Source organism: Bison bison, unplaced genomic scaffold (genome assembly GCF_000754665.1).
Source record: "Bison bison bison isolate TAMUID 2011002044 unplaced genomic scaffold, Bison_UMD1.0 scf7180017864203, whole genome shotgun sequence".
NCBI lineage: Eukaryota > Metazoa > Chordata > Mammalia > Artiodactyla > Bovidae > Bison > Bison bison.
Window position 1 is genome coordinate 7,033,852 of NW_011494775.1, and position 16,246 is coordinate 7,050,097.

Genomic DNA, 16,246 nt, shown 5'->3' on the forward strand with positions numbered 1-16,246 from the left:
TCCCGAGTCCCAGGCTGGCCCTGCTCCCCACCTGCTGTGCGGTCCCACCCTGGGACCTTATCACAGTAGGACCAGACTTCACTCAGAAGGGCCTCCCGTCCTGGTGGAGCCTCTTCCCGAGGCAGGCATCCAGGTGCTCAAGGGTCTCTGCTGAGTTCACCTGCTGCCCCCACACCCCATCCCTTGTCCCAGCCTCACGGCCCTGTGGGCTCTTAGACCTGCCTCTCCTGCCCCTTCCTCCTAACCTTTGCCCACACTGGTCTCCCTCGGGCCCCACCCTACCAGCTACTGTCCAGCCCGCAGTAGAGGCGGTGGCCTGACTTGGGTGGATAGTGGGTCCAGGTAGACTCAGGCAAGCTGTTCAGCCTCTGACAGCAGCCACTGTCCTCTGTGACCTAGAAACGGCCAAGGCCGTCAGGAAGCCAGTGTGGGCAGCTGGTGCGGGCCTGGCCTGAACGTGCTCCCTCTCTAGGGATAGCCTTGGCTGTCACCATGACAGCTCTGCTCAGTGCTGCCCCTCTCTGGGCCTCTCTCTCCCTGTGGGATGACATTTTCCAGGAGACTCCTCTTGCTGAGACGTCTGGGGCAGAGCTCTCAGGACAGGTGGGGGCAGAGGTGTGTTATCACAGCCAGCCTCAAACTCTGTTTCAGAAACAGAGCTGGACACTCCTGGGTCGGGCCACCTCACTGCTCCTGGATGCTCCTAGGTTGGGCCACCTCACTGCTCCGGCCTGCTTCCCTAAGTCTGCCGGCCCCCTGGGGCAGCTGGAGTGCTGGCCACCAGCTGGGTGCCTGGGCTTGTCTCAGCGTCACCTTGGTGTCTGGGCACCTCTGCCCACAGCACGCAGAGACCAAGCCCAGATGGATGGGAACCACCCCGCCTCTTGCTGGGGGGCTCCATTGTGGCACCGAGGGTATGGGTGCCAGGAGGGGCCTGTCTGTCCCCCTCCTGAGGGAGCTGGGGTCCACCTAGGACCTCTTGGACCACAGGGACAGAGAACCCCGTGCACACCAGTCAAGTCCACAGGAGAATTTTGGGGTTTGTGTGGCAGCAAGGTCTGGGATGGGTTCCCCTCCTCGGCACGTTGGCTCCTTCGAGGGGACAAGGTGGCCACCCCTGCCCCCTGACAGCTGCTTGCCCAGGCAGACACCTCCCGTCGCTGTGAAGGGCCCAGAACCGGGCCCTGTGGGGGACCCCCGCCCCCTTCCCTGCTCCTGTGAGTTGGCTGGGAGCCCCAGGAGGGGAAGGGCGCTGGGTCCAGTCCACCCTTGTTGCGTTTCAGTCTCGTCTTCGTTTTGTTGCCCCTTGTCTCCCACACCCCCTTTCAGTTGGTGACAAACAACCCACAATTCTCAAATGGCGGATTCTGTCAGCCACCAATGACCTGGACCGTGTGTCTGCTGTGGCACTGCCCAAGCTGCCCATCTCACTCACCAACACTGACCTGAAGGTGGCCAGTGACACCCAGTTCTACCCCGGCCTCGGTACAGTGTTTCAGGGTTCCTGGGGGTCAGAGGGAGGGGTGCACTGTGGCCTTGGCCTCCAGTCTCAGGGTCATGGGAACCTGGCCCAGCCTTATGTCAGTCCCAGTGGGGATGAGGACACTGCTCTTGATATCCAGTGAGCTAGAAAGGCTCTGAGGTTGCCAACAAGCTGAGCACGGTGCAGCCACTTCCCATTGTCCAAGGCTGGGCTCAGCCGCTTGACCTGCATGTGCCCCCAGGGCTGGCCCTGGCCTTCCACGACGGCAGTGTCCACATCGTGCACCGGCTCTCACTGCAGACCATGGCCATCTTCTACAGCTCTGCCGCCCCACGCCCCATAGACGAGCCAGCTCTCAAGCGCCCCCGGACCACAGGCCCCGCCGTCCACTTCAAGGCCATGCAACTCTCCTGGACCTCCCTGGCCCTCGTGGGCATTGACAACCACGGCAGGGTCAGTGCTGTGCTGGGGGTGCCAAGAGTGCGGGGCCTATGCCTCTGTGGGGTGTGGTCATTGTTGCAGGGTGAGGCCTGTGGCCTGCGGGGGTTGCGCAGGAGGTGGCTTAGGGTGGCTTCTCCTCACGTGGGGTTCTGACGCCTCCCCCACCTTTCCCCCGCATGCACGCCAGGTGCCCTGTGTTGGCCTCTTGCCTCTCAAAGGAACCCATCGATGGCCTGGCAAGAGGACAGGTGCCTCTCAACATCCACTCTCACACTTGCTTACACACATCTACATGTGTTTACACACTTGGTCACACATGCATGTGCCCCCTACTCCCCAGGAAATCACTATCGGGCAGTGTACCTACTTGGCCCTACCCTCGGCATCTGGGATGGGTGGGGTAGGGATGGGTTTGGCCTGGTGAGAGGGACCATGCGGCCCCCAAGTGGACTTGCAGGCCCTGCCACCCCACAGGCACACCCTTGGTGGAAAGGGCTCTGTTCATGCCCCCTGGCCAGGCTGTGGCTCTGTAGCCCTCCCAGGTGACAGGAAATGAGGCAGGCCAGGACCCCACATGGGCTGAGCCCGCCCTGTCCCTGGTGCTCAGACTCCCATCCCCTCACGCCCCGCCCTCTCCCCACAGCTGAGCATGTTGCGCATCTCGCCATCCATGGGCCATTCGCTGGACGTGGGGTTGGCCCTGCGGCACCTGCTTTTCCTGCTGGAGTACTGCATGGTGACTGGCTATGACTGGTGGGACATCCTGCTGCACGTGCAGCCCGGCATGGTGCAGAGCCTGGTGGAGAAGCTGCATGAGGAGTACACACGCCAGAAGGCCGAGCTGCAGCAGGTGCCGGCCCCTCCCCGCCCTCCCCTGGGGCCCCCTTCTTACCCGTGGGTCAGGCAGCCCACCTCCCTGCCTTCTCAGCCCAGGAGGGTGCGGTTGCAGGCCTGGCTGCACCTGCCTCTGCGTGTCAGTGGAGGCCTTTGCCCCTGCGATAAGAACAGTGACCTCGAGTTTTAAAGATGAGAGGGGCAGGAAGAAATGATCCCCCAGACGCAACCTGGCGTAACTGCAAACCTAGAGCCTCCATGAGGTCAGCACTGCTAGGAATCCGGAATTGTCCTCTGTGCCTCGGTCTCCAACACGAGGAGGAAACAGGAGAGGTCGCGTGGTTTTTAGCAGCCCGCTCAGATGTGCGAGAGCTCGGATGTGCGGGGCTTAGATCTGAGAGAGCTCAGATGTGAGAGGGTGCTGCCGGCGTGAACTGCACAGGAGGGAGCTGGCTTCAGAGCCAGGAATGCCGCTAGCGTCCAGCCACTCAGTGCTCGGCTGAGCTGTGTACGCGCACATTGATGCTGTCAGTCCTTCAGTCGTGGCATCCCAGGAGACATCAAGGTCGAGGAGTGAGGTGGGGTAGAGCAGCAGCCCCGCCCCTATCCACTTCATGCCAGGCACCCCCAAATCGTTAGGGATCCCAGACGTGGCCCTTTGGCCCCTGGGGTAGACCCACCCACAGGTTGAAACCCTGCTGTCCTGTGAGGGAAGGTTCTACTTGATTCTGCCAGAAGGAGGGCAAGGCCCAGAGATTTAGCCCCTTGCCCATTGGGCCCAGCGCCTTGCTCTGGCCCCGCCCTGAGGCACGAGCCCCAATTGCTCACATCATGGCCACCCAGGTCCTGTCCACCCGGATCCTGGCCATGAAGGCCTCGCTGTGCAAGCTGTCGCCCTGCACGGTGACCCGCGTGTGTGACTACCACGCAAAGCTTTTCCTCATCGCCATCAGCTCCACGCTGAAGTCGCTGCTGCGCCCGCACGTGCTCAACACACCCGACAAAAGTCCTGGCGACCGGTTGACCGAAATCTGTGCCAAGATCACAGACGTCGGTGGGTCCAGCTCCATCCTGCAGGCGACCCTGGGTCCCACCCCCACCCTCCAAGTGCCCTTGCTGTCTGCCAGGGAGGATCCCTCAGGTGTCTTGCATGTGCTCCCCTCCCCCCACCACTGCCCTTGGGGACATGGTGGGTGTTACTGGGAACAAAGATGAGGCAGCCTGGGTGGCATCCCCAGGGGCACTGTATGTGTGGGCGCCTGGAGGCCAGTGGGAACTCCAGGCTGTCCTGCCCAGGGGGTCCAAGGGGCGTCAGGTGTCCTGAAGCCCTGCTGTGGGTACCCGGAGCCTCTCCCTCCAGCCCTGCCCTCCAGGACCCCCTATGTGAGGTCCCAGCCTCCCCTGACTGCCTGTCCCCTCCCAGACATTGACAAGGTCATGATCAACCTCAAGACGGAGGAGTTCGTTCTGGACATGAACACGCTCCAGGCACTGCAGCAGCTCCTGCAGTGGGTGGGCGACTTTGTGCTGTACCTGCTGGCCAGTCTGCCCAACCAGGTGTGCCCTCCGCCCCACTTCCTCCAGCTCAGCTCCTCCCAGAAGCCCCACCCTTCCCCAAAGGCCATCTGATGGCAACTCACAGAGGTCCTGGAATGCTCAAACACGAAAGTACACAACCAGAACCTTCCTCCCCATAGGGCTCCCCGCTGCGACCAGGCCACAGCTTCCTGCGGGATGGCACGTCGCTGGGCATGCTGCGAGAGCTGATGGTTGTCATCCGCATCTGGGGCCTGCTGAAGCCCAGCTGCCTGCCTGTGTACACGGCTACCTCAGACACTCAGGACAGCATGTCCCTGCTCTTTCGCCTGCTCACCAAGCTCTGGATCTGCTGTAAGACAACTACTCCTCTTCTCTCATTTCCCCACCAAAATACAAGCCCTGGCTGAGTCCCCCCACCATAATGTAATCTCCTATTGGTCAAATTTGCTCTGTTGTGGTCCCCCTACTATTTCCCCAGCACCTAGCACAGATCCAGGCACACCGTGGGTGCTCAGTAAACATTGGCCACTCTTAGGCTCCTATTTGTCCTGTGTCATGTGTTTCTGGGACCAGGCTTTGTCATTGTTGCCTCCCTGATGCCAGGAAGGGCACCCAGTACTCGCTGCACATTTTTTAAATAAATAAACGGGTCCCCATTTTACAGAGGAGAGGACCAGGCTCGAGAAGGGGGAGGAGCTTCCCAGGCTCCTCAAGAAGTCAGGGCAGGGCTGGGGCCTGCACCTGGCGCTCTGTGAGCCTGGAGGAGGCCATGATGCCTCCTGATGGGCAGTGCTGTGGGCAGGGCCGCTAAGCATGATGTCCTGTGTCCCCTGTTCCCCCCGCAGGTCGTGACGAGGGTCCCACAAGTGAGCCAGACGAGGCGCTGGTGGATGAGTGCTGCCTACTGCCCAGCCAGCTGCTCATCCCCAGCCTGGACTGGCTGCCTGTTAGTGATGGACTGGTCAGCCGCCTGCAGCCCAAGCAGCCCCTGCGCCTGCACTTTGGCAAGGCCCCTGCTCTTCCTGGTAGCTCCACTGGTCTGCAGCTGGATGGCCTCATCAGGTATGCGCACTCACCTCTGACTCAGGGCCCTGGATACCTTTTCTTTCAGAAGAGTCTCCCTTAGACCTGCCTGACATTCCCTGTCACATGTCTGTCTCAGGGCCTCTGCCCATGCTGCGCCTGCTGCTTCCTTCCAGCCTGACCTGAGTGCTACCCCTGATACTCCTCCCCTCCCTTGCCCCTGAGATTCCTCCTTGCCCCCAGACTCCTCCCCGCCCCACCCACCTCCCCTGCCCTGTCACTTCCCTCCATCCAGACACTATACTGTACTATAGTGTACAGGTCATCGGCTTGTACTAATTTGTGTCCTTGCTTGTCCGGGTGACGTCGTCTTCCCCCTAGCCTGTCACGGCCCGCATGGAGGGCCCACTTGGCCAACCTTGGTTACTTGGGCTCCAGCCCCTCTGGAGCTCAGGTTCACACCCCAAGCCCCCACCATAAATCGCGCTGCAGCCCAGAGTGCCTGGCAGGTCCCAAGGTGCCAGGAAGCAGAACACTCTTAGGCAGACCTTGCTAGGAGTGACCTCGGGGGCCATTCTTTGGATGTACGGAGTCCAGAAAGCCCAGGCCTGCTGAGGGAGCAGCACCCTGGGTGGGGGTTTGTCCCCACTTTACAGGCAGGTAATCTCAATCTCCGAGGGACAGTCCAGAGATAGACACCAGGCCAGAAGGCGAACCTAGGACTCCACAGGCCACCTCCCATTCAGGGTGTCATGGGATGGATTCTCAAGTGGTCCTTTACTAGGGAGGGGCCTTAGCGTCCCCACAGCCCCCTTCCCCTCCGGGAAGACTCTGGGCCTTCCTCCTCCACTTCCGGATTTTCTTTCTCATCTCTAAAGCCGTGGGAGGAACGGCTTGATGAATCACACACTTGTGGTTTGTGCTCGAGTTTCAGGAAACAACTTTACACAGAGAGGCGGCTGGTCGCCAAAGGGCTTTCACACTCTAGGAAGTTTTCAAACTTGTGTGATACGAGTGCCCCAGCCTCAGAAATCCTGATGGGCTCGCTCCACTCTGCTCCAGGCGTCACCCTCAGCAGGGGCCTGTGGGCAGAGGGTGTGTAGGAGTCTGGCTCCTGGATTCTCCGTGTTCTTACACACGCTTTGCCTCTAGGAGATTGACCCGTACGTCTGTATGTGCGCATGTGCTTGTGTCTGCGTGTGTGCATGCATGTGTGCGCCCATGCACGTGCACACCCCCGAGCCTTCCCCTGCTCCTCTCCATCAGGGCGCCGGGCCAGCCCAAGATGGACCACCTGCGGAGGCTGCACCTGGGCGCCTACCCCACGGAGGCCTGCAAGGCGTGTACCAGGTGAGTGGCTGCAGGAGATGCCATTCCACTCCGCCACTGGCAGCTTCCCAGCCGACGGGCCAGGGTCCCAGGATTGTGTCTGTCTGGGGCTCCTGAGTGGGTATCCCTGGCGGTCTTGATAAAGGGTGAGGCCGAGGTGGGGGGTAGCAGCGAGCGGCGGGCCCAAGCCTGCCTTCTTGGGGCTCCCAGTGGTCTGACAAGGGCAGAGATGGAGGAGTGGCCGCCTCCGCGCTGCTCGTGCACATGGGGCCTCGCTTGCTGCCAGACGACCCCAGGGTCACACCACTAGGCTTGGCCCAGCCTCTGTCCACTCAGGGAAGTGAGGGGTGGTATTGAGTGGGGACAGAAGGATATAGAGGAATTAGCTCACTGTGTGGGGTGTAGGGGTGCAGGGAACACGATCCTGAGGTGGAGTAGCATGTGCCAGGCCCTGTGGCTACAGCCGGCCTGCCTGGCACCCCACCCACCTGCTTGCTCTATCTGCAGGTGCGGCTGCGTCACCATGCTCAAGTCGCCCAACAAGACCACCGCCGTCAAACAGTGGGAGCAGCGCTGGATTAAGAACTGCCTGTGTGGGGGGCTCTGGTGGCGCATGCCCCTCAGCTACCCCTGACTACATCCCGGCTTGTAAGTGCATTCTTTTTCTTTCTTTTCTTCTCTCTTTTTTTCACTTGTTATGGCCTTTAATTCTTAGTTGAATAATTTTTTTAAAGTTATTATAGTAAGGATTACAGTGTTGTTTCTGGCATACAGCACAGTGATTGAGTCATATGTATACACACGTGTTCTTTTTCATACCTTGTCCATTATGGCTTATGATAGCATATTGAATATAGTTCCCTGTGCTGTACAGTAGGACCTTGTTGTTCATCCTTTTTATAGTAGCAGTGTGTATCTGCTCTTCCCACACTCCCAGTTTACCCCTCCCCTCTCTCCTTTTGGTACCATAAATTGGCATTCTTTGTTTGAGTTGGGTTCTGTTTTGTAAGTAAGTTCATTTGTGTCATAGTTTAGATTGACATGTAAGTGATACCAAGTGATATTTGTCTTTTTTTGTGTGTGTCTGACTTACTTCACTTAGCATGACAATCTCTGGGCCCATCCACTGCTGCTGAAAGTGGGACTCTTCTTTTTTGTGGCCGAGCGATATTGCATTGTGTATCTATGTGCCATGTGTCTATCCATTCATCTGTTGATAGACCTTTAGGTTGTTTCCATGTCTTGACAGTCCTGAATGGTGCTACAGTGAACATTGAGGGGCATGTGTCTTTTTGAATTATAATTTTGCCTGGATATTTGCCCAGGAGTGAGAATGCTCATTTTCTGAGGAACCTCCGTACTGTTCTCCACAGTGGCTGCACCAACTTACATTCCCACCAACAATGTAGGAAGGTTTCCTTTTCTCCATGCCTTCACCAGAATTCGCAGACTTTTAAACTATGGCCGTTCTGACTGGTGTGAGGTGAATCCTCATTGTAGTTTTTGTTTGAGTTTCTTTAATAATTAGCGATGTGAAGCATATTTTCATGTGTCTATTGGCCACCCATATGTCTTCTTTGGAGAAATGTCCATATAGATCTTCTGCCAATTTTTTTGATTGGGTTGGTTTTTGATATTGAGCTATATGAGTCGTTTATATACTTTGGAAATTGCACCCTTGTCAGTTGCATCGTTTCCAAATATTTTCTCCCATTCTGTAGGTTGTCTTTCGTTTTGTTTATGGTTTCTTCTGCTGTGCAAAATGTCAGTGGATTCCTGAGGAACTTACAGGAAAGCCATGCTATCCTCTTGCCAGTGACAGAGCAGCCATGAGCTCCAGACCTTCGCTGGGTGTTCTTAGACACCACCACCCTGGAACTATGCTTTGGGGGCCTTGTCTGCTGCGCCAGCACCCCTGTAACCTACAGGGCCAGTGAGGACACAGCCTGAAGCCTCAAGTTGGCACCTCAGCCCAGCCGTCAAGCCTCTTTCTCCCTCGGAGCCTGTTGATTTATCTGGGAGGAGGACCTAGCCACGTGATCACCCTGCGAGGTGGTAACTGAGATAGGCTGGGGCCTGCCCCAGGCAGAACCACGGCAAGTGCCGCCCCTCAGGACCCCAAGGACCCCTAGGTCCCAGTTCAGAGGGTCCAGGATCTGAGGACTCTGCTTTAGAACATGACACATGAAGCTGCCAGGCGTCCAGTGGCCGCTGTCAACTGACACCAACCAGGCGTCAGCCTCGGGTCCCCCACCTGTACCTGTCACTGCTGTCTCTGACATGGGCAGGCCCCAGAAACGTCCCCCTGGGCAGCAGGTGTCTTGTTGGTGTCCTGGGCGCCACCCCCCCACAGCCCATCCCCCTCCACAGGCATGGGATTCTGTGCCTGTGTGTGTTGCTTTCCTGCTTGGCCAGCATTTATTGAGCACCTACTGTCTACCAGACGCAGGCGTCCCAGCGGGGAGCAGTGGGCTGGATGTGGGTGGGGGCTGCTCCCTACTGCCTGGGTTCCTGCACACAGGAGTATCTCTGTCTCTTTCTGCCTCCCTGCCTTCCTCCCCTCCCCCACCAGGTTTTTGGGAGCTCAGGCTGTGGCCCCCAGGGGTCCTGCCTCACCAGCAACCACTCTCACCGATTATGTGGCTCCCCAGAGTCCAGACACAGTACTTGCCTGTTAAGCAGTAATTGCTTCTCTTGTTTTCCTTCTGGAAGCTCGAGGGAGGGCAGGCTGGGTAGGCGTCCTGCGGAGGTCAGCATGCTGCCTGCTGTGTCAGGCTTTCAGGGACTGGCAGCGCTCCAGGGGCCCCATTACCTGGGCCAGTTGGCCCACCTGCCTGTGGCCCCAGCACTCAGGGGTGTCCATGTCTTGCTATCTGAGTGGTGCTTTCTGCAGGGACCTGTGGGGTACCCCCCACCCTGTGCTGCTGCTGGCACCCCAGCCCCTTGGAGAAACGGGCCTGAAATGGGCAGCCTCTCTGGCGGAGCGGCACATGGCCCAGGTTCTTGCATATATTTTCTCAGCCTTTTACCTCATTTGACCATGTATTTTTTAAGCCACTTACCTTTCTGAAGTCATTCTAAAGTCTTTAAAGCAGCTACTTGTTTTAGAAAAGTGAGCGTGTTTCTTGCACTCATATTTCATTGCTGTAAGGTTAAATAGTGGGGGTTTACACCACAGCCACCATCCTCAGATGCTCCCTGGAGGACGAGTCCTGGTCCCTTCCCCTTGGACCTGCTCCGACCCATCCTGTGCAGGGGAGGTGGTGCCGGCTGACCTGGGGTTGGTGGGACCTGGCCTGGCTCCTGGGCCTCCTCCTAGAGCCTCTGGACACCTGCAGGCTGGCCCCTTGGGTCTGGTCACCCAGGGGATGGAGCAGGGACACCCCCATGCCTGTGTGACCCCGACCCGCACAAGCTGAGTGAGATGAAGGGGATGGGATGGCTCAGCATTACCGAGTTTAGGGCAGCTTGTCACTGAGTGGTGGATGACCGGAGTGTCCAAGAGCCGCTGTGACGAGCCCAATGGGCATGCCCATGCCTGGCTATCCAGAAACGTCAGGTCATCTGAGGGCCCTGTTGGAAAGCCTTCCAGGTTGGGAGGGGGTTTGTGGGTGGGGAGGTTTCCTTGCCCCTCATCCTTCCCCCACCCCATGTCCACACAGGTCCCCTTCTGGGGACAAGAGCAGGCATTCCTGTGACAGGAAGAGGCAGTTCGGTCCCTCTGATTGGATGTCTCCTGTGCCCTCAGTCTCCTCAGAGCCAGGCCCATGGGACCCCATTGTGGCTGAGGAGGCTGAAGACACCATCCTCCAGATAGAAGTGGAAGCAGAAGCCCTTCAGGGTCCAGGGTCACAGATGACTGCAGCAACGTGCCCCCCCACACACACCCGGGTATATGGTAGGAGCCTGTGTCTCCCACTGGAGGCCTACAGTCCCCTCTACCTCCACCTGCCCCACCAGCTCCATCTGGTTCTGCTCCAGCCACTGACCTCAGGGGCTGTTGCTCACTGTTTTATCTCATCTGTACCCCCAACTAGTGTTGCCAGATAAAATGCAGGAGAACAGTTAAGTCTGAATTTCAGATGGACAATGAATGGTATTTTAGTCTAAATCTGTCCCCAATATTACATGGGACATAGGACATACTTAACAAAATTTTCCTGAAACTCTCATGTAACTGGACAGCCTGCATTTTTGTTTGCTAAATCTGGTAATCCTACTGCTCCACCTCCCAACTGGATCATTTCAGGGCCACTTCCCAGTGTCTTGGCTTAATTCAGGAAGTAACCACGGGAGGAGTGAGTCTGTGATGGCTGACTGACCAGCAGTTACGTTTTCCTTTCCACTCTCACTTAAGTGCATGCAGCTTCTTAAATCCCACATGAAAAAAAAATCCTGAGCACACCTAGGAGAACCCCCAGCCCATCATCAGTATCACTCAGAAGTTCCATCCATGCATCTGGGAATATTTGACCTGGTTGCTATGAGCAGGGCTGGGTCTTAGCTGTGTCTCAAGAGCTTCCATGTAAATGAACGCTTCATAGCAGGAAAACACCTGGCCAGTTTCCAGTTCCAGTTCCTCGGGCACATGACCATCTCTCAGACCCTCAATCTCTTTATTGACCAAAGGGAGGTCAGAGGTTCCCTTTGTGGGTCAGGCTTAACATCTGGGGCCAAGTAGGTGCTGGGCTTCAATGGCCCCTTGTCCAAGTGGGAGAGGGCCCAGGGCCTTAGTCCCTGGGTTCTGCCCTGTCATCTTGCACAGAAGGGTAAAACCAAGACCCAGGAAGGTGGTGAGTCATCTGGGCCCCCAATCAGTGGAGCTGCTCTGGGACACCAGTCAGCTTTGGACAGTCAGTGAGCCACACTGCATGTGAGGCCGGCCTCTGAACGCGACCAGGTGCCTTCCTCGGGGCTGAATTCCAGGCTGCTCAGGAGAGTCGCATAGCGTCTCTGAGCGTTTCCCCATTTGGGACACGGTTCTAAGAACACAAACTGTCTGTGTACCTAGATCTCAGCCCAGAGCAGGGTCTTGCACACAGTAGGCCTTCACATTCCTCTTGAGAAGTGGAAACCAAGGGGACACTACCCCAACCCGCACCCCTTGCTAGGTCTCAGGCCACTTCTATTTCCTGGGAAGAGTAAGGGCGCCACCGTGTGGCCTAGGCATAAAGTGAAGCCAGGCTTGAAGGGCATGGGGCCTCCGGACTTGAACCTGAATGCCCTTCCTTCAGGCACGTCTCAGCCTTTCGGTTGCCTTCTGGTACATCATTACCAGAACTCCGCCACCCCCTCAGTCTGCTCGCTTTGGTCCACTCCTGCAGGCAGCATGCAATCAATAAAGGCGGACCGGGTGCAGGAATGGATGATTTTATTGCTCGGGCCCCGTGACCGCAGCCTCTCAGGGCCTCCTCAGGCGGCTGCGCCCTCAGCCATGACGCCGTCGATCCAGGCCACGTAGCTCGCCAAGCGCGTGTAGATACCGGGCTTCTTGTGGTTGCCGCAGATCCGTGAACCCGAGGTGACCACGCCCTCGGCCACGCTGCCGCACACCAGCGGGCCTCCGGAGTCCCCCTGCGGGGAGCAGGGTCGTGAGGTACGGTACAGGCCCGCCCTCCCGCATCCTGGTTCGGCTCCACTAGAGCCTGCTGCCGGAGAAGGCAATGGCACCCCACTCCAGTACTCTTGCCTGGAAAATCCATGGACAAAGGAGCCTGGTAGGCTGCAGTCCATGGGGTCGCTAAGAGTCGGACACGACTGAGCGACTTCACTTTCACTTTCCACTTTCATGCATTGGAGAAAGAAATGGCAACCCACTCCAGTGTTCTTGCCTGGAGAACCCCAGGGATGGGGAAGCCTCGTGGGCTGCCGTCTCTGGGGTCGCACAGAGTCGGACACGACTGAAGCGACTTAGCAGCAGCAGCAGCAGAGCCTGCTGCAGTTCCAGCCTGTTGCAATTCCGCTCAGCCCTGAGGCCCCAATCATTCCCTCACTGTTCAGTTTCCCCAGGGTCCACCCACCTCCGCCCGTCAAGGCCTCGCCTCCGGATTTTCGGTTCCGCCACTTCAAGCTCCACTCCCGCCCTCCGTCCCAGTCTCTGCGCAGCAGCCCCTCGAAGCCTTCAAGCTCGGGTCCCAACGCATCCACATCCTCTCCCAGTTGTCACCTCTCCTCCCAACCCTTTTTTGTCCTCAGGCCAGCCGTGCCCGTCCGGCCTGTCCGAGTGCGCTGCCCTTCTGCTGGCCCCGCCCTCCAACATACCTGCCCTTCTCTGCCCCGTCCCCAGGGCGCCCCGCCCCTCTCCTGGACCCACCCCCAACAGGCTGGTCCCCTGTCTGTCCCGCCCCTCTACTGGCCCCACCCACAGTAGATCTGCCCCGCCGCCCCGCCCCTCTACAGGCCCCAACCCCAGCAGGCTGGTACCCTCTCCGTCCCGCCCCGCCTGCGCACCTTGCAGGTGTCCCGGCGGTTGCTCTCCGCGCACATCATTCGCTCAGTGATGGTGCCGTCGTGATACGTTCGCAGGTTGCAGGTGGCGCGGTCGAGCACCGGCAGGAGTAGGTGCTGCAGGCGGTCGGGTTTCCGGCCGGTGTGGCTGACCACGCCCCAGCCCGCCACATCGCAGAGAGTGCCCGCAGCCACGTCGCGGTCTTCGCGCTGCCATGGCAGGAGCTGCACGGCAGGGCCCAGCACGGCTTTCTCAGAGAGCTGGGGGATGGGGCAGAAGCCAGTGTTATGGCCAGGGCGGGGCGGAGCCCCAGAGCAACGGGGGGACTGCGGCTAGACCCAACAGACCTGCAGCAGGAGTAGGTCGTGGTCTATGGTCTCTGTCCGGCTGCCCGGGTGGGGCACTACGCGGAGCACGTCGTACAGGCGCTTGGAGGGCTCCGGCTGCGACAGGGAGTGCGCGCCCAGGAGGACCTGCACCTTCCCATCGGCCCTGGGAGTGGGGTGGACGCACATCAGAACCACGTCCCTCCGCTCCGCCCCGCCCCGCCTGGCCCCGTTCTTTGCCCCGGGCCACTCACACGTCCTCCAGGCAGTGCGCTGCGCTCATCACCCACTGCTCTGCTATCAGGAAGCCTCCGCACACGTGCTTGCCATTCACCTGCACGGATGCCATGTAGGGCCGGGAGTGGGATGGAGCCTCCTGGCCACGCAGGATCCGGCCACGGGGCTGTGCCGCTAGAAGTAGGCAGGTCAGCGTGAGGACCTCGGGGGTAACTGCAGCCCAGCCCTCGGGATCCCCCATCGACTGCAACACCCCACCCTCCATTGGCTGTAACACCCCCTCAGACCTGGAATTCCATCCTGCAATCCTCCCCAACAGAATCACAACCTCCGGGGGCCCCAGGGAGGAACAGCTGAGAAGACATACAATAGGGAGTGAGGGAACCTGGGGAAAACCCCATGCCTACACACTGGGCCTGATGGCTTCAATTTAAACACGAGGAAAGTGGGGCTGCCCAAACCCAACATCCCTGCCAGCATTTGCCTCTCGGTTTTCCAGTGTGTGGAAAGCTAGATGCAAAGTTTTAAGAATATCCCCTGGCAGTCAAGTGGTTGGGACTCTCATTGCCAAGAGCAGGGGTTCAATCCCTGGTCAGGGAATAAGATCCTGCAAGCTGCTTGGCACCTCCAAAACAAAAAACAACCCCCAAATCCCTAAAGTTTGGAGAATTCCTTGGTTTCCAGAGCCTTCTGTTCACGTGGGGCTGGGGAATAGTCCCGTTTGGTGGAGGGGCCACCTCGCTGACTGCCCTGCAAGCTGGTGGCCCCCATTGGTCATCCCGCATCCACTCACCACACAGGGCTGTCCCGAGGAGGATCAGAACCACCAGGTGCAGGGATCTGTCTGCCATGATGCCTCCGTGGCCTTGACACTGACCCAGTCAGGACCGTGGGGGTGCTTTTATGAGGCTGGAAGGAGGCGGGCGCTCCCACAGGCCCTATCTGCCGGGTGGGCATCGGCCCAGTTGGAGAAAGGGAAGCTGCCTGTCCATTCTCCCCAGGGGTGCGGTTCTCTCCCACGGACTTTGTACTGAGTATAGACGGGCTGCTGGGTATGCCAGCTACCCCTGTGAGCCTGACCCAGGGCCAGCCCTGGTGTGGGAAGCTGCCCCTCCGATGGGCAGCAGGCTGAGCAGAGGGATGGACCCACCCTTAGCCCCCCAGCCCAGTCCCCTCTAGTGCCTACCCAGCTCCAAAAGTTTCGCAACAGCAGCTGAAGACCACAGTCTGTAAACAACCCACTTCCTCCTTTTCCGCTCCTCCCTTCTTTCTCTTCCTCCTACAACTTGGAGAAGAGGTCCGGTGGGGGTGGGGAGAGGTCATCCAACACCCTTGTTCCCACTGGTGTGGCTCTGGAGCTTGATACCCCAAGTAGAATATGGGAAAAGTGATGTGTAGGGGTGACTGGAAAGACTGGATAAAAGTGACAGAAAACCAAGGCAAACCGGGTAGAACTTTCAACAAGGAAATTACACGCAAAGTTCATGGGTCCACCTTCAGCTATAGTTTGATCCAGGCACCTTAACAAGGTCAGGTCTCCCTCTGGTTCCTCCTTTCCTCCTTGATGACTTTTTTCCTTCATTGTTGTGGCCCCAGGGGCCCTAGACTCAGCCCAGAAGCTGGGTCAGTCCCTCTACAAATTCCCCATCACTGTAGCCAGCGTCTCAAGCCTGTCTCGGATTGGCTGAACTTGGATCTCATGCCCCTAAACCATCTTTTGCAGGCAGAGGATGAAAGGTTCTGATGAGCAGAACCTGAGTTACATGGTCCTCTGTAAGTTGGGGATGGTGGGTCAATATCTCATGAACCTACTAGAGGGAGATGCTGGGTACTCCCAGAAGAGTGGGGAGGACCTCAAGCTGTGAGTTGTTCCCAGTGGAAGCAGTGCACCATCTTTCCCCTTCTCCTTCTTTTCACAGTGAAAAGAAAATTAGAAAACAACATAGCAAATGTGATTTGTTAGATCCTGACATGTTTCCATACTAAAATCAGAATCTCTGAAACAAAAGCACATTTGCAAGTGGAGTCCAGATTATGTAAGTAAGCGTATTGGAAATTGCGACAAAATTTGGAAATGACCCAACAAGACAGGTCAGTTCAATGAATAACCCCACGTGTCCCCAGATGCTCTGTTGACCTGGGAAGACTTCCAGGGTATAGTATTAAGTGGAAAAAGCGATTGCTGGGCAGTGGGTCACATTTCTGAGCCACTGGCACTAGTTGGGAGGTATACCTTCAGGAAGAGCCAGCAGACAGAGGGACTAGCAAAAGTCAGGACCTTCAGGTAGGGCCAGGCTGGTGTGCCCCACTAGCGGGATGGGGGGGTGTGGTGCAGAGAGGAATTTATCCTGGCCTCGTGGTGTGGGGTCAGGGGTGGGGAGGGGGCACTGCCTGATGTTACTTCTCAAATTTATTTGCTGGCTTAGGCAATTGATTCTCCCACCATCAGCCTGTGAGCTGCATGATGGCAGAGGCCGCATGTGTTGTGGGCCCCTGGGGGTTCCTTCCCAAGCCCAGGGAAGCAAAAGAGGGGTACAGGCTGGTCGCCTCCCCAGGGCTGTTGTGACCCCTTCGGGCTGAAGTGTT

The 16,246-nt window shown here is 58.1% G+C and overlaps 2 protein-coding genes across 6 annotated transcripts in view; one reads left to right on the top strand and one right to left on the bottom strand.

Annotated features, from left to right (window-relative positions):
- Window positions 1–9,765, top strand: part of MED16 (mediator complex subunit 16) — a 15,352-nt gene extending 5,587 nt beyond the window's left edge. For all 4 annotated transcript variants that reach the window (XM_010844589.1, XM_010844588.1, XM_010844591.1 and 1 more), the window contains 10 exons: window positions 1,330–1,485; window positions 1,725–1,936; window positions 2,568–2,774; window positions 3,602–3,812; window positions 4,182–4,315; window positions 4,456–4,648; window positions 5,143–5,359; window positions 6,587–6,670; window positions 7,157–7,297; window positions 8,371–9,765. In XM_010844589.1, the coding sequence (XP_010842891.1) occupies window positions 1,330–1,485; window positions 1,725–1,936; window positions 2,568–2,774; window positions 3,602–3,812; window positions 4,182–4,315; window positions 4,456–4,648; window positions 5,143–5,359; window positions 6,587–6,670; window positions 7,157–7,283 (1,541 nt within the window). In that variant the 3' untranslated portion in view covers window positions 7,284–7,297; window positions 8,371–9,765. The remainder of the gene's footprint in view (window positions 1–1,329; window positions 1,486–1,724; window positions 1,937–2,567; window positions 2,775–3,601; window positions 3,813–4,181; window positions 4,316–4,455; window positions 4,649–5,142; window positions 5,360–6,586; window positions 6,671–7,156; window positions 7,298–8,370) is intronic.
- Window positions 9,766–12,003: 2,238 nt separating this feature from the next.
- CFD (complement factor D (adipsin)) lies at window positions 12,004–14,909 on the bottom strand. Of its 2 annotated transcripts, XM_010844593.1 has the most exons (6): window positions 14,847–14,909; window positions 14,454–14,602; window positions 13,678–13,834; window positions 13,445–13,589; window positions 13,100–13,357; window positions 12,004–12,223 (listed from the first exon to the last, which is right to left on the bottom strand). In XM_010844593.1, the coding sequence occupies exons 2-6, from the start codon at window positions 14,509–14,511 to the stop codon at window positions 12,062–12,064; spliced, it is 780 nt and encodes a 259-aa protein (XP_010842895.1). In that variant the 5' UTR covers window positions 14,512–14,602; window positions 14,847–14,909; the 3' UTR covers window positions 12,004–12,061. The 2 variants fall into 2 exon arrangements, with proteins under 2 accessions (XP_010842895.1, XP_010842894.1); XM_010844592.1 differs by having other exon boundaries at window positions 14,454–14,903.
- Between the last annotated feature and the right edge of the window lie 1,337 nt (window positions 14,910–16,246).

What these genes read in the sequence shown, in the direction of transcription:
- CFD (XM_010844593.1), bottom strand. Translation starts at nt 14,511, where the DNA reads ATGGCAGACAGATCCCTGCACCTGGTGGTTCTGATCCTCCTCGGGACA. An exon ending in GCGCACTGCCTGGAGGACGT is followed by an intron (nt 13,590 to 13,677) that starts GTGAGTGGCCCG and finishes CCCCACTCCCAG; the next exon opens with GGCCGATGGGAAGGTGCAGG. An exon ending in ACGACCTACTCCTGCTGCAG is followed by an intron (nt 13,358 to 13,444) that starts GTCTGTTGGGTC and finishes CCCATCCCCCAG; the next exon opens with CTCTCTGAGAAAGCCGTGCT.